Source organism: Lethenteron reissneri, chromosome 32 (assembly GCF_015708825.2).
Source record: "Lethenteron reissneri isolate LAM-NWPU_2019-01 chromosome 32, ASM1570882v1, whole genome shotgun sequence".
Taxonomy (NCBI): Eukaryota; Metazoa; Chordata; class Hyperoartia; order Petromyzontiformes; family Petromyzontidae; genus Lethenteron; species Lethenteron reissneri.
The window spans coordinates 4,877,798-4,902,673 of record NC_083810.1 but is presented as its reverse complement, the minus strand read 5'-3'; the positions used below and the strand labels follow the sequence as shown (position 1 = coordinate 4,902,673).

At 49.4% G+C, this 24,876-nt stretch overlaps 1 protein-coding gene across 1 annotated transcript in view; it reads left to right on the top strand.

Moving 5' to 3' along the window:
• Window positions 1–24,876, top strand: part of LOC133349914 (RING finger protein 150-like) — a 158,985-nt gene that overhangs the window by 118,592 nt on the left and 15,517 nt on the right. The window contains exons 3-5 of the mRNA XM_061563783.1: window positions 10,680–10,751; window positions 12,210–12,292; window positions 19,129–19,225. Of these exons, the coding sequence (XP_061419767.1) occupies window positions 10,680–10,751; window positions 12,210–12,292; window positions 19,129–19,225 (252 nt within the window). The remainder of the gene's footprint in view (window positions 1–10,679; window positions 10,752–12,209; window positions 12,293–19,128; window positions 19,226–24,876) is intronic.

Below are 24,876 nucleotides of genomic sequence, written 5' to 3'. Positions count from 1 at the left end.
TTGTTGAAGTGTGCCAACAGGTACTCGCACTGTGTCGACATTAATAGAGGCTGCCCTAACAGCGGCTTGCTGCGCCCTGCGGTAGCGTGTTCGCCGCTTATATTGCAGAGGTTCACGGTTCGAATCCAGCGGCTGCCCTGGTCAATGCCGTGGGTGTATTAACCTTAAGGATACTAGGCGCTGTCCGCTCCAGAATGAAGTAAAAAATCCCGTGACATCATTCGCAAAGAGTAGGCCGTTGCGTGCCAGCGTCACTGGACAAATTGTATATTTTTTAAATCGTCGATTGGGATGTACTTGACAATCATCACCCCCGTGGTGCGGAATGTGTGAGGACCCTCCTGAACACGTCTTGAGAAAGGCTTTCCCAGGTAAACAAGCGTAATAATAATTAATAACAGCAATTACCCCGACCGGCTGCCATGGCTAAAAGGGGATCTTGTGTGTGCGGGTGCACTCAAGTGCTGGTATATTTGTTTTCGTGAGTCACTGCGTGTGCACGCATGTGTGTGGGGAGCGGTAGTGTAGCGGTTAGTGTGCTGCGCTATGAACCCCATGACCCGTGTTCGATTCCCGCTCATGGCCAACACCAGTCTCGATTATCTGTACCGGTCTTGGGCCTCCGGTAGGTTGAGTCAGCCTTAAATTAGTATCTGGTGCGATATGTAAACATCGCCACTGGGGAGAGACAAAGGCGGCCGGGCGTGGTGCTGGCCACCCACCCCTTCGTGTGCCGTGCCGGCCTTCATAGGTGCTCACTCACAGCACTTGCCCCAACAGTCTGTGAAGGCTATACGGGGGATTGTTATGTTTTGTTGTGTGTGTGAGTACGTGTTCTTGTTTGTTTGGATTTCACGTTGTGTTCCGAGAGACCACGTGAGACGGCAAGCACGGTCATGCTCTTCCAGTCCACGTAATTATTGCGACACATTAATGAATTTTACTAATTTTAAATCTGCCAAAAATGAAAAGGGACCGATTATAAAACGAAGAAAAGCAATATAAAAGTTGTTAAGCCAATTCATTGGCAGCAATCCAATACCCATCACGAAACCCTCCCGACTAACAGAAAAAAACCCAGGCACGTTTTCTTCTTTTTATCACAGTTGTGCAGGGACGTAAGATTGGCCGGCGAGGAAGGGGGAAGTGTTACTTTTCGATGAAGCGGACCGCTTTCTCTCTCTCTCGGAACACCTGTGGCTCACGCTCGGCATCCGTAGCGCGGCGATCGTGACTGGGGGTGCCACGGTGGCGAGATGTTTACTACCTCTCCTGGTATGCAGGAGGTTGTGGGTTCGATCTCGACCCTGATGCCTGTATATTTGGAGTTTGCATGTTCTTCTCGTGGTCACGTGGATTTTTCTCCGGGTCCTCTGGGTTTTCCCTCCACATTTATAAACATGCGTTTAGAATATTTGACTGCCTTAAATGTCCACACGATCAGCCACTTCGTTTAGATATCATTTGTGGCCAGGTCGCTTATGAAAAAGAGCTATATAGCTCAGTGGGATCTTACCTGGTAAGAAAAAAATTTGTTTTGAATAGTTTTGAGACTGTGGGAACCAGTGACCTTTAAGCCACCGGCAAAAGCGCAATTTTGAAGAATATCACTAGACAATAAAGTGCATTGCTTACATATGTATTACATTATTTTCTTTAAAATACAATCTTTTTTTTAGGTACGCATTGTCAGTGCGATCTGCAAACTTGACAATATTGAAGCTATTGCACGCACGCTCCTGACGTGATCTGGTCGTTGGTTAGACCGTCGTTTTTTGGCATTGAGGTCTTAATTGCAGTCGCTCTTACAGGGCGATGCCTCCCGTAGGCTGCGTTCCCCCATGGTCTTATTCTGCTCAAATGCGTTCCACAGGCACCACGACTTCCTGCATGCGAAGCGATGCACTGCATTTGTGTAGCCCGGAAAAAAAAAACTGACAGCCACAAGGGTAAGAGCCTTCATTTAGACCGCAACGGGATGACCCATTACCTGCCCTCAATAGGGGGGGGGGGGGGACAGTGCCTAAGGACATGACGCAGGCAGATAGGTAGAAGGGAGTAAACAGACGCTACGAGGAAATATTCTTATTAGTGATTTGAGCAGTGGCTTTGTTCCAGCAGGAGGCAGGAGCGCCTTCGCTGGTTGTTGCTGAGGTTCAGGGTTCCGGATCCACCTGTCCACCCTGGTTATTACGGGGGGGGGGGTGTATTGATTGTACAAATATGCTCCCTCTGCTCTACAGTGGACGTTAACGATCCCCCGATGTCGTTCAATAATGAGTTAGGACATTATGTGCTGGGGTTATCGTCCCAAAAAAATACCCCACATTGCCGAATCGGGATCGCACACACGAGAAAACATAGGCTCCCTTATATCGCCGAGGCTTTCCTGGGAACAAGGTGCGTGAGCAGCAGTAGTAGTCGTAAAAAACAAAAAAAAATCATCCAGAGCCTCGCAGCCAAATCCATCTCCACACGCAGGCGTGCCAATTTTTGAGGGTGACGGACGCCGCGGCCCCTCGAGGGAGCGTGCGGTGGCGTAGCCGCGTGTTGATGGCGGGGTCAGCGCGGGAGGTTTTAACATTCACGTCGGGTCCAGCGGTCGGTGCGCCGCTGCACAGTTTCGCCGTCGTATCATCGCGCCCCACTCCTCCGGCGCTCAGGAGGGTTTGACAGCTGTCGGAGCACTGCGACCAGCAGCTCGGCCAACAAAGAAAGCGTCTTTCTTGCTTGCCTCCAACGTTCATGATTCGGAAGCTCAGTGGCAGTCAGTCGCTCCCTTTTCAGTCTTCTGGTTACGCCTCCCGTGAACTTCGCTCATCGATTACCGTCCTTCGTCCCGTGTCGAGGACTTGGTCGAGCAGACTCCGCCGCTCCCTCTCATCCGCACTCTTCAACCACCATCTTAGCTTCTTGATGACGCACGGAGCGAATTTTGTAATTCCCCTGCCCCATCGTCTCTTTCTTTCCATCTCCTCTCTCCCCCTCAAGCTCGTGCAACCTCTCGCTCAATTCAAGAGTCGCGATGATGTCGTTTGTTGTTGTTCTCTTGGCGTTTTGAGACTGTGCTCGGCCCAACTGCGTTTTGAGTAACAAAACGAACGCAGAAAACAAACCCACGATCTCCTCCTACCTGCCCCGTTCCCAAAGAAACCCTGGAGCATGTGGTCGGTTAGGAATGCAACTATTTTCAAAGGTGACGCCCGTAGCCACACATTTACCCGGCGCATCCTGATATGTCCCCGTATGAGCTTGAAGCTTCGTTGACGAAACAAAAGACGTAGAAAACATACAGTCAGGCACTTATTATGCGCAATTCTAGTGCACTTGATTACAGTGCGTCACTAGCGTGCGCTTGAGTTAAATGCCAGTGCAGTGATGTCACTGCAGTGCTGTTATGGAGTGGCCTTGCTGTGATTCTACGGGGGTTTTTTTTTCCACCTCTGAAACGTCAAATCCATGTCGACCAGCCCCTGGGACACTCAGCCTGGGTGTGTGTCCATAGGATGAGGGATGGTTGCGTTTCTTTTTGGGTCGTGCATTCTTTTTAAGTGGCATTGGGGTTTCATTCTGCAAAGTAACTTTCCGTTGGCCGATTTACTTAATGAGATAAATCGTTCACCAGTTGCGCTTCACCTCTATCTGTGTGCTTGGACCGAATCATGGCGATTTTAATTATAATTGTATTGCTATGTGGTGGTGGCGGCGTTGTTTTATGACGTGTCTTGCTTCGATCTAACATTCATACATAGTGCATTCAGGTGGGTGCTTGGGTGTTTCTTGATCTGTGACATTCAACGGCCTTTGTTGTGCTCATTTAAAAGCATCTTCAAGCTCGTGGCTCAATTACAAAGGCTGATAAAAGTGTTCCCGTTGTCAATTATTTCTGTATAATGCAGGGTTTGTTTTTTTGGGATCGATGGGCATTAATGAATGTAACTGCAGTGCCGTATTTTCATCCATATGCAATGCTACTTACCACTGCAGTACCCGGGTGCCTCCCCTCCCTCGAATCCCTCCTTTCGCAGAGCGGCAGCGAGAATTATTCATCTCCATGCAAGGTGCACTCACAAAGTAAGCTCCCGCACACCTTCACTACCCCGAGGCATCGCCGATGAATCACGACAGTGCGGAGCTGACACACTCTACTCACTGTCCACAGCCACTGGGCTAACCTCTGCCCTACCCACTTGGATTTCAAAATAAGCATGCTGCCGTGTGCCCTTTGCCAGATGTCTCCTCAGTGTGATGAAGTACGTATACGTTCAACTCTCAAAATGGTCTGGCCAATAGAGCACGTCAGAAAATGTCAATGTAGCCGCACAGGAGTGAGGGAATGGGCATCCCTCCCCGTGCCTACTGTGACTTCCCTTGAGCCAGGAGTCTAAAGTCCCTCTTCTTACTGGTGGGACCAAGTCCATGCCATAGGGGCAGCCACTGTTGACCTCCCACCACCAGATGGTGCACCGTCGTGAAGAGGTGCTCATTTACCTGACCCGGCTGAGACTTGAACTCATGCTCTCACGGTTGGTGGCCCGTATGCAAGAATACAGATCCATTACATTCCTCTGCCACAATGTGGGATTGCATTCACAATTGGACCTGCATGGCTCGGGCATGTTGATATGGGGGGCCTCATTCCAGTAGCAGATAGGATGTGTTAGGGGTCCCATTGCTGCAACTGTGCGTGTGATGCGCTTTGAACCTGGCGACCTGAGTTTGATTCCCGGCTGCAGATATAACATAGGTGGCGAGTGATATTTAAACCGTTCCTGGGCACCTCCTGCGCCACCCCATACTGACCAGCGTGGGGAAGTATGGTCAAACAACATTAGCAACACGCCATGGAGGCCTTCATTCAACAGTGGATGGGCAAAGCGATGTAGTTATCATCATCATCATAACCAGGTCAAAGCAGTGATGGTGCAGACATAAACTAAATGCCTGTAAGTGGCATCGAAAGTTTCAATTGCCAATTTGTTGCGTAGTCCATTAGGAGGCTATTATTGGACTGAATTACAGACCTTGTTAATATGTATTGACAACACAAGTAAAAGAGAGTTATATGAATTTGGTGCACGCTTAGTCTGTGCGTATGTAGACACTTTCCACCTGTCCGTCTACCGATCTGCCTGCCTGTCTGCCAGTGTCGTTGTTTGTCTCGTGTCTGTCTCTGTACCTGTCCCTGTCTCTCTACCTGTCTCTCTACCTGCCCCGCTGCCTCTCTGCTTGTCCTGAGTCCAGTTTCCCAAATGTGTGCTCGGGTCCCTATATTACAGTCCTGTCAGTACTCTCCATACGTCAAATGGATACAAAATGCTGAATTTTGAATGTGAAAATGAATATGATGTCTGTTTCAGCGCAGCCAAAGGTTATTATATTATCTCCACGTCTCTTTGTATTGCGTAGATAAATGCAATTTAGCTTTTTAAATCGTATCTAACACTATTTTAACACGGTATATGTTTTTTAACATTGTCTCTTATGTTTAAAGACACGTCTGACTCTCTTAACCATTCCCAATTTGAGTGAGTGACACACATCTCTATTGATGATCTGAATCACCCGTGAGTGTAAATCACATTCCTAATGGCAGGGAACCATCCACGCGGCTGGTGCCGTGGTTCGAGTGCTTGACTTGCAAGCGGACCGTTAGGAGTTCACATCCTGATTGCTGGTCGATTCGGCTCATCCATACAATGAGTATCACCCGGTGGTGGTACTGGTCTCCGTCATGGGATTGAGGAATTTCCAAAACTGTCTCAGGGCCACAATAGATCATGTGTGCAGCCCCCCCCCCCCCCCCCCCATAGCTGAATCTGTGTTCATGGCCATTGGGAGGTCAGCTTGATGCCCAGTGTAAAGGCAGCACGCTCGATTCTCGGCGTACAAATCCTGCAGCGCATTAATTTCAACTAGAGTGCATGGCCAAGATGCGGGTTCAAACCAGCAAACCTCGTAGTGAGCACTGGGCACGGTGCCAACTGAGCAAGGCCTGCAGTGTGCTGATGCGTCGCAGACAAGCTCGTAGACAACGAGAGTGCAAAATGTGTGCACTCTTTCACGCTATTGATTGTTTCTCCCGCAGATTAATAGGGGGGGGGGGGGTGGGGGAACGCGCGGGGAGAGCACCTTGTTTGGCGCTGCTTTTGTATTGCAATTAAACGGGGCTATTAAGGCAAACAAGCAAAGCATTTACATTGCTGCCTTGAGTGATTGGGAACGAATAATTCATAAGGACAAGCCTCGGTTCGTGAAGTGTCAGGAGCGTGCAAAAGAACAACGTGCATCAACGATTGCGCTGCGTGGCATTGCGTGCGGAGCGGACTCCCGAGTGCACTTGGCAGCGTGGTATCGAGTGGAATAAACAAAACATCACTGACACGGCCAATCTGTACACGGACAACTGCAATACACATTGTGGAGTGCAGGCAGAGTTAATCGACAACGTCTCTTCTATGGATCGACTGGCTTCCACCATTGGAATATTGAATGCTCGCCATTGGCTCGGAAACTGCCAGCAGTATTAAGCACAGCCCAATTCTCGAGTAAGATTGGGACACTGACTTGTATCTTTCTTTAAATATACCTTTTTTAGCACTGAAGGCAAACGTAGATTAATATGCTTGCGTTTAGGAACTCTCCGTAGGGTTGCTGCTGATTCATAAAAAAATGTGTATTCGATGATCGCAAGCCTGTTGTGTGTGCGTGTAGAGAAAAACGCGTCTTTGGCTGACGAGGGTTTGTAATGCCAAGTTGATTCGGCCTCGCTCGCGATGGACCAATTTTGCCGTGCCAAACGCCCACAAGATGCCAACGACGTTGCGCACTCGAGAATAAGGCCACCAGCGACCCAAGCCATGCATCGGTTGCCGACCTGGAGACAAGATCAGAGAATGTATCGCCCGCTGTGCAGCGCATGCTACCAGTTGTCAGTTGTGGCTTCCTAATATTGGAAGGAAGAACGTTCCAGACAACCGCAGAAACGCATCTGAACGCGTGCGATGCAGTGGCCATGTTTGTTCGATGGTTAGCCACAAAAAGCAGTTCTAAGGAAATGAGTTTTCAATCTCGAATAGATAGCCACACGATCTTCCACATCTTTCGGACCAATCGCTGTTGTGAACATGTCATGTTGTTTTCACGTTCCTGACGTGTGCAGTACCAGTGCCTTTGGCTTCCGAGTTTCAGCGTTTTCGTGTGTGGGCTTTCTTGGCGGAACTCGCAGATGTGAAAAGAAAAAAACACAAGGGAATTGGTCTAACGTTTAAAGCAGAACTCTCCAGGAAAATAAGTCTTGAATGCTCATTGAGGGGTTCCTTCGGTAAAACGAGTTTGAATTATTGTATATTAGAAGTGAGTGTGAGGGATACTGCCGCAGTGTCACGGAATTTCAACCCAGGGGTCACCGGTTCGATCTCCCAGTGCAGCAGCTGAGACGATGGGGCGAGCGGGACGTAGTGAGTTGATGGAGAGGTTTGCGTATCGTGGGGTAAAGCGTGAGTACTCCGACCTTCCAAGTTGTCTCGGCCAGCGCATGGAAGTGGTTCGCTGTGGAGCTCCGCCATGGTAGAGGCCCTTCTGCCAGCAGTGGAGTGATCGAGGCATTGCAGGGCTGCACTCTCGTATATATCGACCCGTTCTACGGGATGAAAAATCCAATTCTTCATACGTTGGCCACCGACACACTCCGTCCTTTTTACAGGGTCTAAAGACCCAGTTTGCTGCACTCAAGTTAATGATGTAGGTAACTCAAGTGTCACGTAAAATTCCTTGGAGGTGGTCTCGCCACCAATTTACGTTAATTTATGTTTTAGTCGCACAAATCACCATCAAACTTTGGGTGGCAGGATAAGCCAAAGCAGATGTGATGTTTGCACGTAAATAATGAATGTCATTGACTTAAATTCGTTATTTAAGGCTCTGAAAGTTACCCTTTTGTGCTCCGTGGACATTGTGCGCGTGCCAAACGATTTGCCGGCATCTGTCTGTGAGCTAATTGCCTCGCAGCAAAAGCGATGAATCCAGGGCATTCCATGCACAGCATCTCAGGCGCCACGGCACGCGGACTGACCGTGAGCGTAACCAGAGCCTTCGTTGTTGGATTGTTCCGTTTCGTGTTGTGTGTGTAGCAATGGTGGGTGTGTTTTAAAAAAAAAAACATCCGCAATCATCGGCAAAAATAGTTTCAACACTACGCATTGCGTATCAAATAACAATAACAATAAAATAAAAATGAAGCCCCGTACCGCAGGCGACAGTGTGCGCCGTATCGGTCGTGGGAGTTGTTTGACCACCGCGGTCGCTACGAGTGGGCAACGGGGCGCCCAGGACCAGGTTCAGGAGTGCAACTACCGTGGGGGGCGGGGGGGGGGGGGTATGTGGCACCGGTACGTGTCGCATAGGGGCCCAGTCGGCCACAAGGTGGGCCGCCACCGAATCAACAGATATACAAGTAACAAAAATGTTAAGAAATTTTATTTTTAAAAAAATGACAACTAATATACAGTATATCATTATACATCATAGAGGTTTTTGGTTCGGATCGCTTAAATATGAATGTCTGTTAAACTCGCCACCACCAGACACAGCCAAGGTTTGTCACGTAAAATAAACATGCCAATTCGTTACTAGTTCAGCACACCGGTGTGTGTTGGAGAGTAAACCCAGAACATTTACAATAAAAAACCGTGACGTTTTGCCAGAGTTGTGGATAAATCCTCCTGTTTCAACGTGTGAAACTGATATATCGTTATAGTCTACATATTATTGTATACGGGTTAAAACATCTGTAGCTATTTCAATAAAAGTTAGTCGGGAGAAGGGAGTGGGGGGGTGCCCACAGTCGTATCTTACATAGCCCCCCCCCCCCCCCCCCCCCGTTTAAATAAAGCGTTGCTCCGCTATCACTCGCCACTGATGTTGGCCGTGGCTGAGAATCGCAACTCGTGTTGCCGTGTTCGTGGCACAGGGACAGTGGTGCAGTCCACCACAGCGCTGCTTCTTCGCCTGTGCTTGTCGATGTTTGCGTTTTATTGAGTTGGCGGGTACTGAATTTGCCTCAGAATTGTTAATTCATGCTTATTACTAAATAATATTCGTTTTCAAATGACTAATTATAAATGTATTGCGTGCTTAAAATGAGTTATTTGTATAAAGCTGTGTGCTGTTCCTAGGGAGGCCGTGATTGCTTAATCGAGTGGCTTTAATGAGTGTAGCCTCATTTTGCCTCGAGTAGATCATTTATAGAGAGGGCCCCATTTTGTATTTATTCAGTCTGTACAATCTCACCGAAGTTAATTTGGCCTCGTTGGCTAAGGCTGTAAAAAATGGATCGATTCTTCAAACAACATCGTTGCTAATGCTCACGGAAGGTACATTTCGTCTTGCGAGTCTGATGTAAGTAATGGGTTAACTTGACCCCTGCAGCCATTAGTGGCCGCTACAGCCCTGTCGTCAGTGGCAAAACCCGGCCCTGGACCATCACGGGGTGTGGTGGCGCACCTATGTAGAGCCTTGGAGGTGGGGTTGTTGGGTCACGCAGAGATCATTTTGTACCCTGAGATTCCTTACATGCAGTATTTGACATACCCTTTATAGAGCTTTACGTATATTATATAGAGCTTTACGTATATATGTATGTTGAACTTCTTTCACACCGTACGTAGCCAACCATGTGAATCGGAGGTGTGGCGGGGGAAGGACAACAAACTAAACACAAAAAGCAGTTCTAAAGAAATTAGTTTTCAATCTGCATTTAAAAGTGAATAGCTCCAGTGGCTTCCTAATCTCGGAAGGAAGAGCGTTCCAGACGACCACAGAAGCGCATCTGAACGCATGCGATGCAGTGACCATCTTTCTCTCGATCGCCAGCCAAAAGCTGCTGTGAGGATGACCTGAGTTCGCGTGATGGTTTATGCTCCTTAACGAGATCAGCGAGGTATTGTGGTTCATTTGCAGCAAGCACTCTGTGTGTAATGAGTGCGAGATAATGTGTTCGTTCGGCAACCGAAAGCCAATGTACCTCGTCAAGCACTGGACGGACATGGTCAGATCTTGCCGTACCCGTCATGACACGTGCCAGAGAATTTTGTACACATTGCAGCTTGCCAGCCATGCCTTAACAAAATATACTCGTTCTCAGGATGGACTGTTATGTTTATTCACTCCATTTGTTTTCATCGCGTAGCATTCATATCGATTATTTGTAAAGGTTTGACTTGTATGTCATTCATACCTGGAAGCCTGTGCCGTGGAGGCACTTGCATTGGTTGATTTTGCTCGGATCGAAATCCCAAACCCACTGGGCTGCAAAGTGGCCAACAGATGGCAGTAGAGAAAGTGGGTTGCCGTTATATCATCTATACGGGTTTTGTTTGACGTTATCTCTGTGCGTGTAGAATTCCTCCAGAGACACTCGCTACCTCCTTCATGCAAAACGAACCGGTCAAACATCTCAATGCAGGGCTCCTGCCTGAGCTTGGATTTCTTGGATAAGAAAAGGATATTACGAGTGTTTATTGCGGTACCCTAAAGGCCGTGCACCTGGCAATGTCCCTCGCAGCCGTCGCTGGTATGTTCGACGTAATGGTTTACCGTAGAGCCAGATTGACTCTTGCCTGGTTCTAAATGAAGTCCACGAGAAATTCACCGGTGGCGTCCGTTTTTGTGCTTTGCAGCGCCGATTGGAGGATGCAGCCAAAAAGGCCATTGGACAGATCCCGTCGAAGACCATCAAGAGGGGAGATCGGGTAAGCCCGCACTGCGCGTGATATCACAATAGATTTTACCCTTTCGAGCAATAAAACAGGTGTTAAGATACTCTTATGGATTCCTGCAGTCATGAACGCTTCAAATCAAGGTATTAAGATGTCCTTTTTTCAAGGATTCCTGTCTGCATTAACCACACGTACTTGTGGTGAACGTGCAAACATAAACATGCTCTGATAATATATGCATCGTCTTTGAAACTGATTGGTCCACACCAGAGACGGCTTTCTTTTGAGCCTCGTCTCAAAGTGTCAGACCAGAGAAAGCCAAAAGGCGAAAAAAGGCTTCTGTTTGGTGTTTTAACATCTTAACACAGCTGTTTTATTGCTAGAAAGGGTAACACCTACTGTTATATTTTGATACTGTGAAGAAAGGTCCCATTCTGCGTGTGATGTTTGCATCAGGCTTGCGCATTCCGTAGTAAAATATAAAAAAAAGGTCAAAGTGATGTTCCGCACAAATGTCCATTTAAGGTGGATGCTCATCACCGGTTCACAGCCAGTGGTGGAAATTCCCCTTTCCTGTGACGGGAGTGAGTGAGTCCAACCATAGGACAGCCACTGTTGACCTCCCTGTAAACTGGTGCCTGTTTTAAATCACCCCGGAGGGGACGTTGACAGCCGAGTCAACAACCGCCAACCAGGAGTTGAACTCGCAAGCCTTCGACTGCGACGCCGCTCGCTCTGCCGCCGCCAGCAGTCTTCGCATGCGCGCATCGCCGCGCGCCCACCTCATTATCACTTCTTGAAAATATATCGCTCGGACATTTCAGCCTACTGCCGCGCGTGATCGTTTTTTTTTTTTTGCAAACGGCCCTCTGCAGGGACGGTACAGCACATTTTTGATTGATATACCATCTAAATGAGGCCACATCTCAAGGCGCGCTGGCAATGAATTTCCAATAGGTAGCAGTACGTGAGGTAGGCTGATGACTAATCCATATGGATTCTTGAATGTCCGCGTGTTTTTCACAAGGCACTCTGATGTCCTCACCACACGGAAATACTCATTAAGTTAATTGGCCAAACATTCTCTCTTTTAAAAATGAGGAATTTCCACCACTAGCCCAGGTTTGCCAAGGAAAATGGGTGCCCCCCCCCTTTCTCGTTTGAGCATGGAGAAATTTTGGCTTTGAACGACATCATAAGGAAAACACTCCGATGTGCTGTCGGACGTTTCACTCTGTGCTCTGACCGGCTTCCGTTCCTATTCAGAACAACCGTGAAAGCCTGCGCAGTAACATCGCTTGAATGATAAAAACGTGCTTGCTCATACACAGCTTCATCCCGATTGCCTCCCTTAGCCTGTGCAATCAGCACATTCCCTACCCCGTGCTGCCCCACGCTGCTCCACGCTGCCCCACTTTCCCCCGTGCTGCCCCGTGCCGCCCCGTACAACCGTGCGAGCGTCGCTCTCGGCCACCTCTCTGCCGTCTGCAGGAGACTGAGACGGACTTTGACAACTGCGCCGTGTGCATCGAGGAATACAAGCCCAGCGAGGTGGTGCGGATCCTCCCGTGCAAGTACGCAGCACGCACACGCCCGCCCGCCCAGTGCTCCCTGTGTCATTGAGCAGTCAATATATGTCACCCACCGAGATGGCAAGAGGCGCACGAGCCCGGCAGTGTTTCTGATCGTATAACAGCACAAGTGCGTCGATGTCAAGTGTGTTGCCCCGTCGGAAGTTACGGTGCTTCTCTGCGAGTCGAGTCCAAGCACTGGAGCGGGGTCAAGTGTTTTTGTCGGCAAGTCGAGGCTAGTGGTGGAAAGTCCACATTGCTCTGCAGTTGGAGACCCAGCCTCATATGGGACAACCACAAAATGTCATTTTATTGACCCCGGATGGATGATTGGCTGTCGCAGCAGTCCAGCCACATCAACATTTAGCTGGTTAACTTGGAATATGCTGCAGAAAAAACAATCATTTCTGCTCCTCGTAGTTTATGATACTGGGAAGATAGGTTTTAATAATTATCATAATCCTGCACATTTTGTAGCAGATGAGGATTTGAAGTGCTGTACACTGGTAATGATATTCAGACAAAATTAAATGTTGGCTGAGGTAAAAAATAATTAAACCAGCTTAGTTGAATAGTGTACATACTGCTTCATTAAATGTGTACAGTAAGCCAGTGGATTTTTCTTTGAGAGTGACAGGCCCTTAATTAAGCACACTTTTTATTACATGAGGTTAATGATAAAATATATATACTGGAGTTGGTGCACATGTGTGTGTGTGTGGATCTATATCCCCATTATTGTATGAATACATAGTCTCAGGCACCACGCTAGAATCTCAGAAAATCCAGGCTCAGTACTTGGTCATTAACATGCATACGTACAACAACAATGATAATTGCAATGTGGCCTAGACCTCCGTTAGGTTGACTTGGCCTAAATGTAGTACTTGATCCTCATATGGTGTATCAATGGCGAGAAGACAACAATGGTTGGGTGTGGTTTTTTTTTTCCGGCCACACCACCAGTACATGCGCCTTGCCAGCATAACTCACTAACAGCACTTGACCTAACCGTCTTTAAGGTTACACAGGTGAGCTTTGTCTTTGTTTCTTTTGTGTATGTGTGATTCGGAGAGGCTGTGGAGGGGTTGGCACACTGACGTATGATTTTTGGTGACCTAGGTTTGATCCCCGGCCATGTACAATATCAGAGGGAATATAGTATCTGAGCATGCCTCCCGTGTGTCTCCAATAGGCTCGCTCGGTCTTGAACGTGTGTACATGGTCGAGGTATCGGGGTTACGCAGGGGTCAGAGCGCTGAGCTGGCATTGCTGAGACCTGAGTTTTGAATCCAGGCAGCCGCCCGTGATGAAATCGGGTTTTCAAATGGAGTCACTTTATGGTTTTCAGCTCTGTGACCAATAACTGCATGCGAAAAAAACCAAGCGTATACAATTATTTTATACTTTATATGGCAGAATTACAGCTCAAGAATTGAAAATATTGGTTTGACTATCATGTGACAATTTCTTGGCAGAGTGTGTAGAAACATGTGCCCACTGCTCTGTAAAGGATAACAAGGCCACTTAAGGGATTTTTGGTCATTCTGTGCAATACACATTTTTCCCATGACGAATTCTAATACACGTGCTGCTGCTGGAGGTTTCCAATAGGATTCTCCCTCTTGGGACAACGGCAACACGACACAAGTGAATCTGGGGTGGGGGAAAAAAGACGCCGACAAAAAAAATGACACGATGCTGTGCACGAAAATCACCATCGCGTGGACATACGCAGTTACGTGTCTTACTGCCCAGGTCTTCCCCCTTCGTATGCCGTGCCACCCAGCTGTCCCACAGCCAATGCGGCAGCATGGGCAATATCGCAATATGATATGCCGTAGAATTCTCGTTAAGACAATGCAGCACGGGCAAGATTTGCCTTTTTAATTCATACCGAGGTGCGCGCGTGGCTTTTTATACATCTCGGTTAAAACCTGAGCTACTCCAGCCTTGGCGAGAGAATGTGGCATGGCTACATGCTGCTATAAATATGGGCACTACATGCCGTGGTAAAATTAGTTGGCTCTATATTCAGCTGTTAAAGCGTGCGTGGAGAGCCGTGTTGACGACGAGCACTTTACAGTGTCGAAATATCAGTCCCGAGATATGACTGCCCGTTTCAAAGTAGTTTTGCTTGTTCAATGCCACCATCGTCATTAGAGCACACATTACCGTGCGCGAGAGTCTACAGCATTAATAAATATGAGCAGCTGATTCTTATTGCCCAATAATTGGTGCCATAAAGGAAAATACATTGCTACAATAATGTGAGGCAGTCTTACGTCCTAATTACCAGCATTTTTAGATCACTTATATGCTTTATGTACATATTACTGTCATAAAAGGCTTGTTTTGGCCAATAATTATTTTAAATATTTAGGCAGGATTCAAGGTCAGCTTTACTATATGCTGTGGTCCTCACGTTGGAGCTGCCGTGATGAAGATTCATAGCAATAAACACTCGGCAATGAGCATTACTACGACTCGGAGAGCACTTTGTGGTTCTTAGCAATTGGAACGGTGCTGCAAATGCTGTGTTACTGCTTGTGTAGTGGCATGGTTGACCATGATCACCACTTCTCATAGCCGTCAGTACTAGCTCGTGCCAGTAGGGAGCAGCAGAGAGGCCGGACCGGCTTAATATCCCTGGGGGGGAGCATCGTCACCAACGGTCGGGACCCAAGACCCCAGGCAGGGGGTTGGGGGGTGAGGTCATTCTCCAGGCCCTTGGAGAAGGTTCTGGAAGGGAGGCGTGGCCAGGGGCAGAGTGACGCGGGATCCTGTATAAAAGCCAGGTCCCCGAGGGGTCCAGCTCAGTCATCGTCCGGCCGAAGACCGAAGAGCCTCACCGGGAGCCCTGAAGAGAAGAGCCCAATGAGCAGAGCCAAACCTCTGGCTAGGGTCGGCTCAAGCTCATACCAGTGAGAGCTCCAGCTTATAACCAGTGAAGGCTCAATAGAAGTCTCAAGCCCCAGCAGTGTAGGCGTAGTGGGGGTACTCCCTACATAGAGCATCGGGTGGAAGGGGCCGTTACCCCTTGTATTGTAGTTTGTTGGTGTTGTAATAAACGTGTTGCCTCAGAGTAAGCTTCCTCCAGTTTATTAACCACTACAACTGGTGTCAGAAGTAGCCTTATATTAATGACAATGGAAACGCGGAGGAAGATGCGTACCAGGTCTCCGGACGAGGGAGAAGACGACACAGCTGCTTTGCACATGCCATCTCCGGCAGGGGAAGATGAAGTTTAGCCGGCTGAGCTGCTGTCGGCCCGGCCACCCGGCGGGACGTCACCACCAGGGAGAGTGCTGCGCGCAGCGCACTCCCGTCTCGCCGAACTCCTACACGCCGCCGCCTCCATCCTCGACGATATTCACCGCGAGGAGTAGGTGGCAGGGGAGGACGGAGCAGTGCGGCGGCTGACGGCCGTTGCCGCCACCGATTCGGGGGTTCATGGCCGCTTCCTCTCGTACCGCAAAATGGGATGGACGGAGGAGGAGGCGCTGTGGGCACTCTGGGCGACGCCGCACTCGCCGCCCTCATCACGATTCCACGGGAAGAGCGGTCCACGTTGCAGCGGGCGTTACAACACTTGGCCGACATCTACGGGCTGCCGTCGGACGTTCGATACCAATTCGCCTCGCGGAAGAAGGGTGAGTCCGAAACTCCCCTCGCCTTCCGCAGCGCGCTGCTCGCCCTAGCGAAGGCTACCTTTCCTCGAATGGACTTCGAAGGTATCGACGCACTTGTTTTAGAAAAATGCTGGCACTGGCACGGGCTTGCGGGTGGTGATGCACGCCGTCAACGACGGCAACATGTGTTCCCTGCGGGCCGCGAGATACATTCATGCATACCCTCCTTCTTCGTCGGGACACGGGCCTTGCGGCCTGTACCGCGCGGACCGAGTCCTGCTGTCCGTCGGAGGAGCGTCAACCCGCCAGGCCTTCGCGTCCACTCCAGCTGGTGGTTGGAGGGCTGACGACCGCCAGCGCCCACGGGATCTTTGACAGCGGGGATGAGCTTCTCAACGGACGGACGCTGCCCTCGTCGTATGCTACAACTGCGGTCTACGGGGGCCTGTGTCGTCAGGCTGCCAGGCACCTCGACGTCGCGTCCCCGGGCCGCGTTCTCCTGCTCCTCGCTCCCCCTTGGCTCCACGTCGGCCCCAGGCGAGTCGCGGCACCCCACATGCTCGGCCCCCGCACACACCTCGGCACGGCGCGTCGCGGGGTCATGCTGCGTCGGATATCGGGGGTCAGGACTGCCATAATGCCGACTGGGATCTCCGGCCAAGTCAATGGTCGAAGTTAGCCCATAGGGTCATTGCCGCGGCCACGGGTTCTTCAGTAATTATGGGTTCCATTGAAGGAGTCGCATTTTGGATGCTTGTCGACACGGGTGCGTCTGCCACAATAATTTCGGACCTTATAATATTTTTCGGAAAAATGTCGTTTTTTACTCCCCATTGATGTCCCATGTTTTGTCGCTAATGGGGGGGGGTCACTGGGCCGATCTTGGTCTCTACATCCCTCGCTTTTCCGTGCCTGCTGGGTACGGATTTTCTGGGAAAGATGCCCATAAAAATCCTAATTGGCCAGGGATGTATCGAATTCAGGCGCTGGCGTCCCGAACGGTGCGCATCCCACCAGGTGCGGAGATGTTGGTTCCCCTCCGCCTTCGGAAACCTCTCGGTTAGACGACAAGCGGTGTTCTTATAGGCCCTTCAAATACTGCAGTTCGGGGTTTGGAATTGGTCGGTGTGCAGACGCTGGTATCTGGGGATCGACACCCGTTTATCCAAGATTTTCTCATCCACCTTGCTGCGGGACATGTTGGGCACGCAGAAAATACGTACCTCCCCATACCATCCACAGACTGATGGCATGGTCGAGCGATTGCACAGAACGCTCATCTCCATGCTTTGTCATCAGGTGAGCCAATCGCAGCTTGACTGGGATCTGCAGATCCCCGGTGTCCTGGCCTCTTACAAGATGGCACCTCATGCGGCCACGGGCTACTCTCCTTTTTACCTCCTGTATGGCAGAGAGGTTGACCCACCTGTGGAGGTGCAGTTGCGTGTAAAACCGGTTTCACGCAAGTCTAAATTGCCTGACCACGTTCGTTTTAACCTCCAAAAGTTGTACGAGGCCAGGGAAGCCACGAGGGAAAATTCGGTCGGGCGACAGCGTGCCAACGAACGGTTACGGAACCCTCGTGTGTCCGCTCATGTCTGGAAAGAGAGGGGACAAGGCCTGGCTCCACTGCCCCCAGATGCCATTGGCAACGTCGCCATAATTGCTCCGGCCCTGGGGCCCTGTCGAAATTGTGCAGGTTGTGCGTCCCCAGTGTGTCAAGGTTCAATGGGGCCGCAGATGTTGGTACGTCTATCCGTTGTGCCTGAAACCCTTTGTCGCGCCGCCATCGTCTGTTTCACGCACACATTACAGGGGCCGAGCGCGTGGTGTGTCCGACGAGCCGGGTCGCATGTCCGCGGAACATAACCCTCAGCGCAGCCATGTTGTTACGCCCCCAGATGCCGAGGTAATGAGCCCCCCATGGCCGTCGTCACCGGCCGCTCCCGTCGACATGGGCTCCGCCGCCGACCCGGATGTCGCCCAAGGGGTTCCGGCCTCTTTTGTCCCCCCTGCGAAACCCCCACTACTGTACGACGGCCTTGTGATATGGACCGCTTCAAGGGACACAAGATTTTAATGACCCTTCCCACACTCTCACACGCACCGCGACGCGCACCTACCTTGGTGTCGGTCGGGCTGCCACAGTTGATGGCCCTCCTTACCTGTGACTTGCGTTCGGTCATCGCGCCGTTGTTGTTTTGATTGTGTGTGTCGTTGATGGGGTGCCGCGGCGGAATCTGGCGGATATACCCTCTTTAATTGCATGTGAATGTGTAATTGTACATTTGTACAGGTGGGCTGGGGTATTTATGTCGGGTTGTTCTTGTGTTATTCTTGAGGCGCACGCACTTGTTCTGTTTTTTTTTACTATTTTGCAGAATTGTTGCCAGCCGGGACAGCTGGATGCTACGAAAGGGGGGGGGGGGGTAATGTAGTGGCATGATTGACCATGATCGCCACGACTCATAGCCGACAGTACTAGCTCGTGCCAGTAGGGAGCAGTAGAGAGGCTGGACCGGCTTAATAGTGATGATGGGCTGTTGGCCCTAGGCAATCCCTGGGGGGGAGCATCGTCACCAACGGTCGGGACCCCAGACCCCAGGCAGGGGGCTGGGGGATGAGGTCATTCTCCAGGCCCTTGGAGAAGGTTCTGGAAGGGAGGCGTGGCCAGGGGCGGAGTGACGCGGGATCCTGTATAGAAGCCAGCTCCCCGAGGGGTCCAGCTCAGTCATCGTCCGGCCGAAGAGCCTCACCGGGAGCCCTGAAGAGAAGAGCTCAATGGGCAGAGCCGAGCCCCTGGCTAGAGTCGGCTCGAGCTCGTACCAGTGAGAGCTCCAGCTTATAACAAGTGAAGACTCAAGAGAAGTCTCAAGCCCCAGCAGTGTAGGCGTAGTGATAGCCAGTAAGAGACGAGCCAGCCGGGGGACTCCCTACGTAGAGCATCGGGTGGAAGGGGCCATTACCCCTTGTATTGTAGTTTGTTGGTGTTGTAATAAACGTGTTGCCTCGGAGTAAGCTTCCTCCAGTTTATTACCCACTACACTTGCATGAGTAAGTCTGTTGCAAGTTTATGTGAAGTACAAAAGCAAAAATGTGAGGTTTTTTTTGGGAAGGAAACCATAGTGCCCAGATATCAACAACATTGGCCATGATGATCTCTTGACTTGTGTGTGTGTTGTTGTGTCTTTGTCTTTTGTGTTAAAGGCACATGTTCCACAAGACCTGTGTGGACCCTTGGCTCGTGGACCACAGGACATGTCCCATGTGCAAGCTCAACATCCTCAAGGCTTTAGGCATACTGGTGAGTGTGAGTCCATGTGTGTGCACACAAAGGGGGGAGCGGGAGTGTAGCGGTTATCTCGCTGCGCTACGAACCCAACGACCCAAGTTCGATTCCCCCTCTCGGCCAACACCAGTGACGGTTATCTGAACTGGTCCTGGGCTTCTCCCCGAGGTCGACTCGGCTTCAAATGAGTACCTGATGCGGTGTGTAAACATCGCCACAAGAGAGACAAAGGCGGCCGGGCGTAGGGCCGGCCACCCACTCCCTCGTGTGCCGTGCCGGACTTCATAGGTGGTCGCTAACAGCACTTGCGCCTACAGTCTGTTCAGGCTATACTGTGGATCTTGGTCTTTGTCTTTGCACACAAGGGGCTATATTAGCTATTAAAGGAAGTCTATCGTGTGCATTTCCCAACCATTGTGCCATTAGTAATATTGATATTTTTATTTATTTGTCAATGTCCGCGCTCGTGATGCTGTCGATTTGCCACCGCCCTTCTTCCCACGACAAATGTGGGGCCCCCTACCGGTAGAAGGCTGCCTGTCAAGCTGCGCCTCCGCAAGCGAGCAGCAGCAGCAGCAGGCAGCGTACGTGCTTGTGTGATAACTCCCAAGGACAAAGTAAAATTCATCTGCAGTTGTCATTTCTCCCGCCCTGCCCTGCGATGTGATTAGTGCACCGGGCTTGTCGGGTTATCCTTTGGGAATATTTTAATATTTGTTGTTATTTCATTACTCAGGCCTGAATGGCGACGTAGTTCACCGCCTGTTTGTGGATTGTGCTGCTGGCAGAGCGCTTGATTCACAATTGGAGTTTAAATCCTGGTTGGGGGCAGAGGGAGGGGGGGGAGTGTTGACTTGCTCAATCATCCTTTTTGGGGGGTCAATCAAATAAGTACTGCATCATGACAATAGTGGTATTGCTTTTCAGAGACTGGCCTCTGCCATTGGAATGGGGAATCCACACCTCCTCACTAAGGGCCTCCCTGCGGATATGAGCACACATTCAATGCTCATACTCGCAGAGAGAAACTGTTGAATTAACCACCCTGCGCTCACTCAGACTTAAAATCCTTCAGCGCCATGGTGTTGTACACAGTGAACTTTCCCATCTGGCCCATGCGTCTGCTGCTGCTGCTTTCTGTTTTAATGATTTATTTGCTCCTCTCGCTTTCACATTCATGGCGGTTGTTGGCTGCCATTCCAAAAACGTACTTTTGTCCGTCGATCGATCACCATCCCTTCCAGTAATGTGCCTTTGCCCAAGTTCACTTTTAATTGTTAACATTGAGAGCGGTGTTTCGGATCTCTTGCCATCTCCCCTAATCCACGTGTTTGTGAGTCAAGTGTCGGGGGTAGGGGGAGTGTGGGTTAGAAATTTGGGGGGGGGGGACAGGTCAGTGATTTCGTGTTGCGTTGCTCCGGTGGAAAGAGCTTCTCAAGAGAGCCATTGTCGCACTGAGTGGGAGTCACTTTGCCAAGGCAATAAGACTGATTTTGTTCTGCCGATAATCTTTACCTCCTCGCCTGTTTGCTGTCTCTGTTGACACGCACTGTCTGCAGGAGCCAAGCTCCTGCTGTGCAGATTAGTCATATTTCATGAATTGACCTGGGATTCATGGCTCCAGCTTTCTTCATGCCGTTATCTAAATTGAAATATGCGACTTCTTTGAATCCTCTAAGCCGTCGCTGATAATGACAAGCGAAATTGGAAGCATGTTTGACAGCGTGCAGGCTTTCCTAATTAATATTTAGCCAGCCGTGGTTTTACAACTTAATATCCGAGGCGACTTTTACAAAACAGTCTGCCTACACAATCTGCAATGGAGCGATGGCCCTCTGTGAGGCTTTTGGCAGCAATTTTAGAACAATAAAAACGTCACTTTGCTGCTCTGCAAAATGAAAATTTCAATGAGAAATAGCAATTGGTTTATAAGTTGTTGCATTTTGTTTCGTTAAGAACAAACTAAAAAGTTAACTTGCGTGAAAATGAAGCGGTGTGTTTCTCAGCTGACTGTACCGTCATCACTTGATCCCTTTAAATAGTCAAAACGTCGCCATGCGGATACCAATGTGTAGTGGCCGCTCGTCTCTGTTTTTGGTCCCGAGCCCAGCGGTGGAAATTCCACAATCAATGTCAGGGGCCAGTCTAAAAAAAAACAACCTTTGACTTCCCACCAGCACTGCCGAGTTCACTCTGAAAACAATGGCGGAGCCAGGATTTTCAGGTGGGGGGGGGGGGCAACCCCTCCAGCTATGAAAAATGATAGAGGAGTTGTCAGTAAGTAAGGACTTGTCTCTTGCTTTCTATTAGATGCGTGTGCGGCGATGGCCCAGCCATCGATCAAGGGTCGAATTCGAACCGCGTGTGATCAGCATCGCGCTCGCTAAAGGTGTTTGCCTTCAGGGAAGTCGTGTACTGTATACGCAACTGCGCACAATTCTGTGAGTCACTTATAACTGCTTTGCTGTTACTCATTGCCAATTATGGACTCAGACTATTGTCCTATCATCTCATAGAGTCCCTGGCATGTAATAATATGCTACACAGTGGCAGTGGGGGTCGCAAAATGCCGATTTATTACTAATAAACCCCAATGATCCGATCAAAATTAGGGATTTCAATCGGATCATTGGGGGGGCACGTGCCCCCCCCCACCCCCGCTGGCTCCGCCAGTGTCTAAAACGGTGGTTGACTGATTTAAACCCCTAATCCGGCATTCGATCTGCCAGCTACACTACCTTCAGTGTCACCCAGCTGCATTAATTTAATCGCGCGTGCGCGGGCGGGCCCCCGCAGCCGCGGTAACGCGCGCGAGCGTTCGTTCCCATCGGCGTGGATTCAGAAACATCGTGACCGCGATTGGGGGAGAATGGGGCTGATTAACATTTTGGCAGCATTCGCAGTGGCGTGAAGGAAACGGGTGATGGCTTTGTTTTATTAAATAACCTTGTTGTTATGCTTATTTACGGCAGCTCGTAGGTTTGCGTCTGTGCCCAAGCATCCGTAATGTGTTCAGACTCGTGCGATTAGAAAGCCAAGCAGGTTTGAGCCTGGATTAGTGCCTTGATAATTGACTGCAATGCCTGCCAGGTCGTCGTAGGCGACCGCGGGGCTGTGCTACATTTGCGGGGCGGCAGGATGGCGAGTGCAGCGAAGGCCACTCTTGTACTGTACTTCCGTGCTTCCGTGTCTTTGCTGCCCATCCGGGACTGAACAGCGTGGTGAAGCACCGCAACCCACGGGGGAGGCCCTCATCCAGCAGTGGATTGACAATGGGGCTGTACATGCACATAGGCTTGCATTTTCCACCGAAGAAATGGCCGTGAGTCCCAGGCCCATGGAACATTACGCATCGACCGGCCCACTACACTCTGTTGCGAGATATTACGCTTCATATCAAAGTCAACGGAAACTATTTTATGTTTGAACAGGTAAGGCCCGCTGACCTCTACAGCTCTTTTTCAGAAGTGATCTGGCCACAAATGATATCTCAACGAAGTGGCTCATCACGTGGATATTTATAGTAGGCAAATACTCTGAACGCACGTTGATTCTAAATGTGGAGGGAAAAACCGGAGGACCCGGAGAAAAATCCACACAACTACAGGGAGAACATGCAATCTCCAAATTTACAGGCGTCGGGGTCGGAATCAAACCCACGACCTCTTGTATACCAGGCGAGGTAGTTAACATCTTCCCACTGCGGTGCCCCATATCTCTGCTTAGCATTTCAGAAAGCCACTGAGTGGATCGCTAAACTAGATGTCCTCCTGTAAGCGTCTCCTTTTGTACGAAAAGAAGAAACACACCACCGGGGTTGTTTTCTGTCCAGATGTTTGTGTTCACACTACGTAGACTGCACAGCTGATGCCATTGGCTCAGAAGCTGGTACAAAAACAAATCTCAACACTGCTGTCGCTTTGTGTGCCCATCCCCAGCTTGCTCCGTTTGAAGATGCCTAGTACAGTCATACCTCAGTATACGGCTGCTTTGGAATACGTCGAATTTGGTATACGTCGTGTTTTGACAGGGAAAAAATGTCTTGGGATACGACATCTTTGCTTGGGATACGACGCGCTTGTTAGAACTTGTATGGGTCGGGATGAGTCACCGCGTACCCGCGTAGACCCCGTTCACCACTCCTCCCCTTCCTCACCACCATCCTCGTAGGCTATCAACTCCTCTCAGCAAGGTAAAGTGATGTTACATTTTATTTTTATTTAAATTTATTTATGCATTTATTTTAATTTATGTATGTATTTTAGTAATAAGTAGTGTCTAAATTATTTTATACAACCCCATTAATGTATAATATGCCATAGCAAATATAATTTCTTATACTCTGGATCGAGGTACCACGGTATAGCCAGGTGGGTTGCTGACCCATATATGGATTTTGGAGTTTATCCTCTTGTATCTCCTCGTGTGCATGGGATTCCACTCGGAATATTTATTTATTTCACCATATAGGGCCCTCCTTAAAATAGTCTTGTGACTCCGTTCTGTAAACGTACAGAGCTATTAATGTTACGGCTAATAAGTCCGCTTGTGAGCATAGCACATCGGGAGAAGGTTAGAAGGGATGATGGCTGATGGACAAGATTGGTCTTGGGATGGCTGCCAAATGAGAGGGCATGTCCACAGGCATGCAGCGATGAGATCAGCTCATGCTGGATTGTTGCAGGACCGTGAGTGATGAGAAGGGCATAGGGAGGTCTTCATCCAGCAGTTGGATAGAGAATGGCTAATGACGATTTTTATTTCTTCACTTGTTTACTCACGAAAGCCTCAATGAACTCGTTTGCGGGAGGGTCCTGCCAAGTTTGCTAAGTGTAATCCTAAATGAGTAATCTGCAGGTAATTTTTTTTAGCATTGGGATGTTTGGCCACTTCCCCGTTACATAGTGTGTGTGTGTGTGTTTAGCTATGGGAGAACCCCTAGGAACCCAGAGGAAACCCATGTAGAACAGGGCGAGAGCCTATCAACTTAAAATAGAAAGGTGTCCGAGTCTGGAATCGAACCCAAACCATTTTCACTGTGGTGTCTCACAGAATCCCTTTTGAATTCTCCAGGGGGCTTGAAGGTCCATACTGTAGATTACATGTGTAATGTTAATGTGGCACTCGTTAGATAATTTAAAGGGTCTCCAACCATTGTGAATATCAATGTGCTCTGGTCACAGTACACAGTTACGCCTAAAAGCATTTCAATTGGCCCTGCCACTTTGAAATGCTGTTGCCTTTAATCTTGATTAAGAACAGTGCATGTACACGCGTGGCAAATTTACATGGGAATTAAAGTGCAAAAAAACTTACCAGACTCACGTCGGAGCGCTCCTTTGTGTCCCAGCTCTGGTGAAACAGCGTGTGCCCGGTGTAAAAGAAGACGCACTTCCCATGAAACTATATATTTTTGTAACAAAAATTGTCACGAGGCTTTTCATAGCATCGTAATTTAGGCTGGAATGCACTTCTGCACAAGGCGTCTTTATGTAGTGGCAGTGCCGTGTAGACATACCAGGCCATTTAAAAAAGTGGGCCCTATATTTATTTTGGAGTTAAAGCTGTAGCATCATTATTATTCTCATTACTATTGCACAATAATACCAAGATGCAAGGGCAATGCAGTTGCATGGCTCCTGCTCTTGAGATATGAAGTTAAAGTC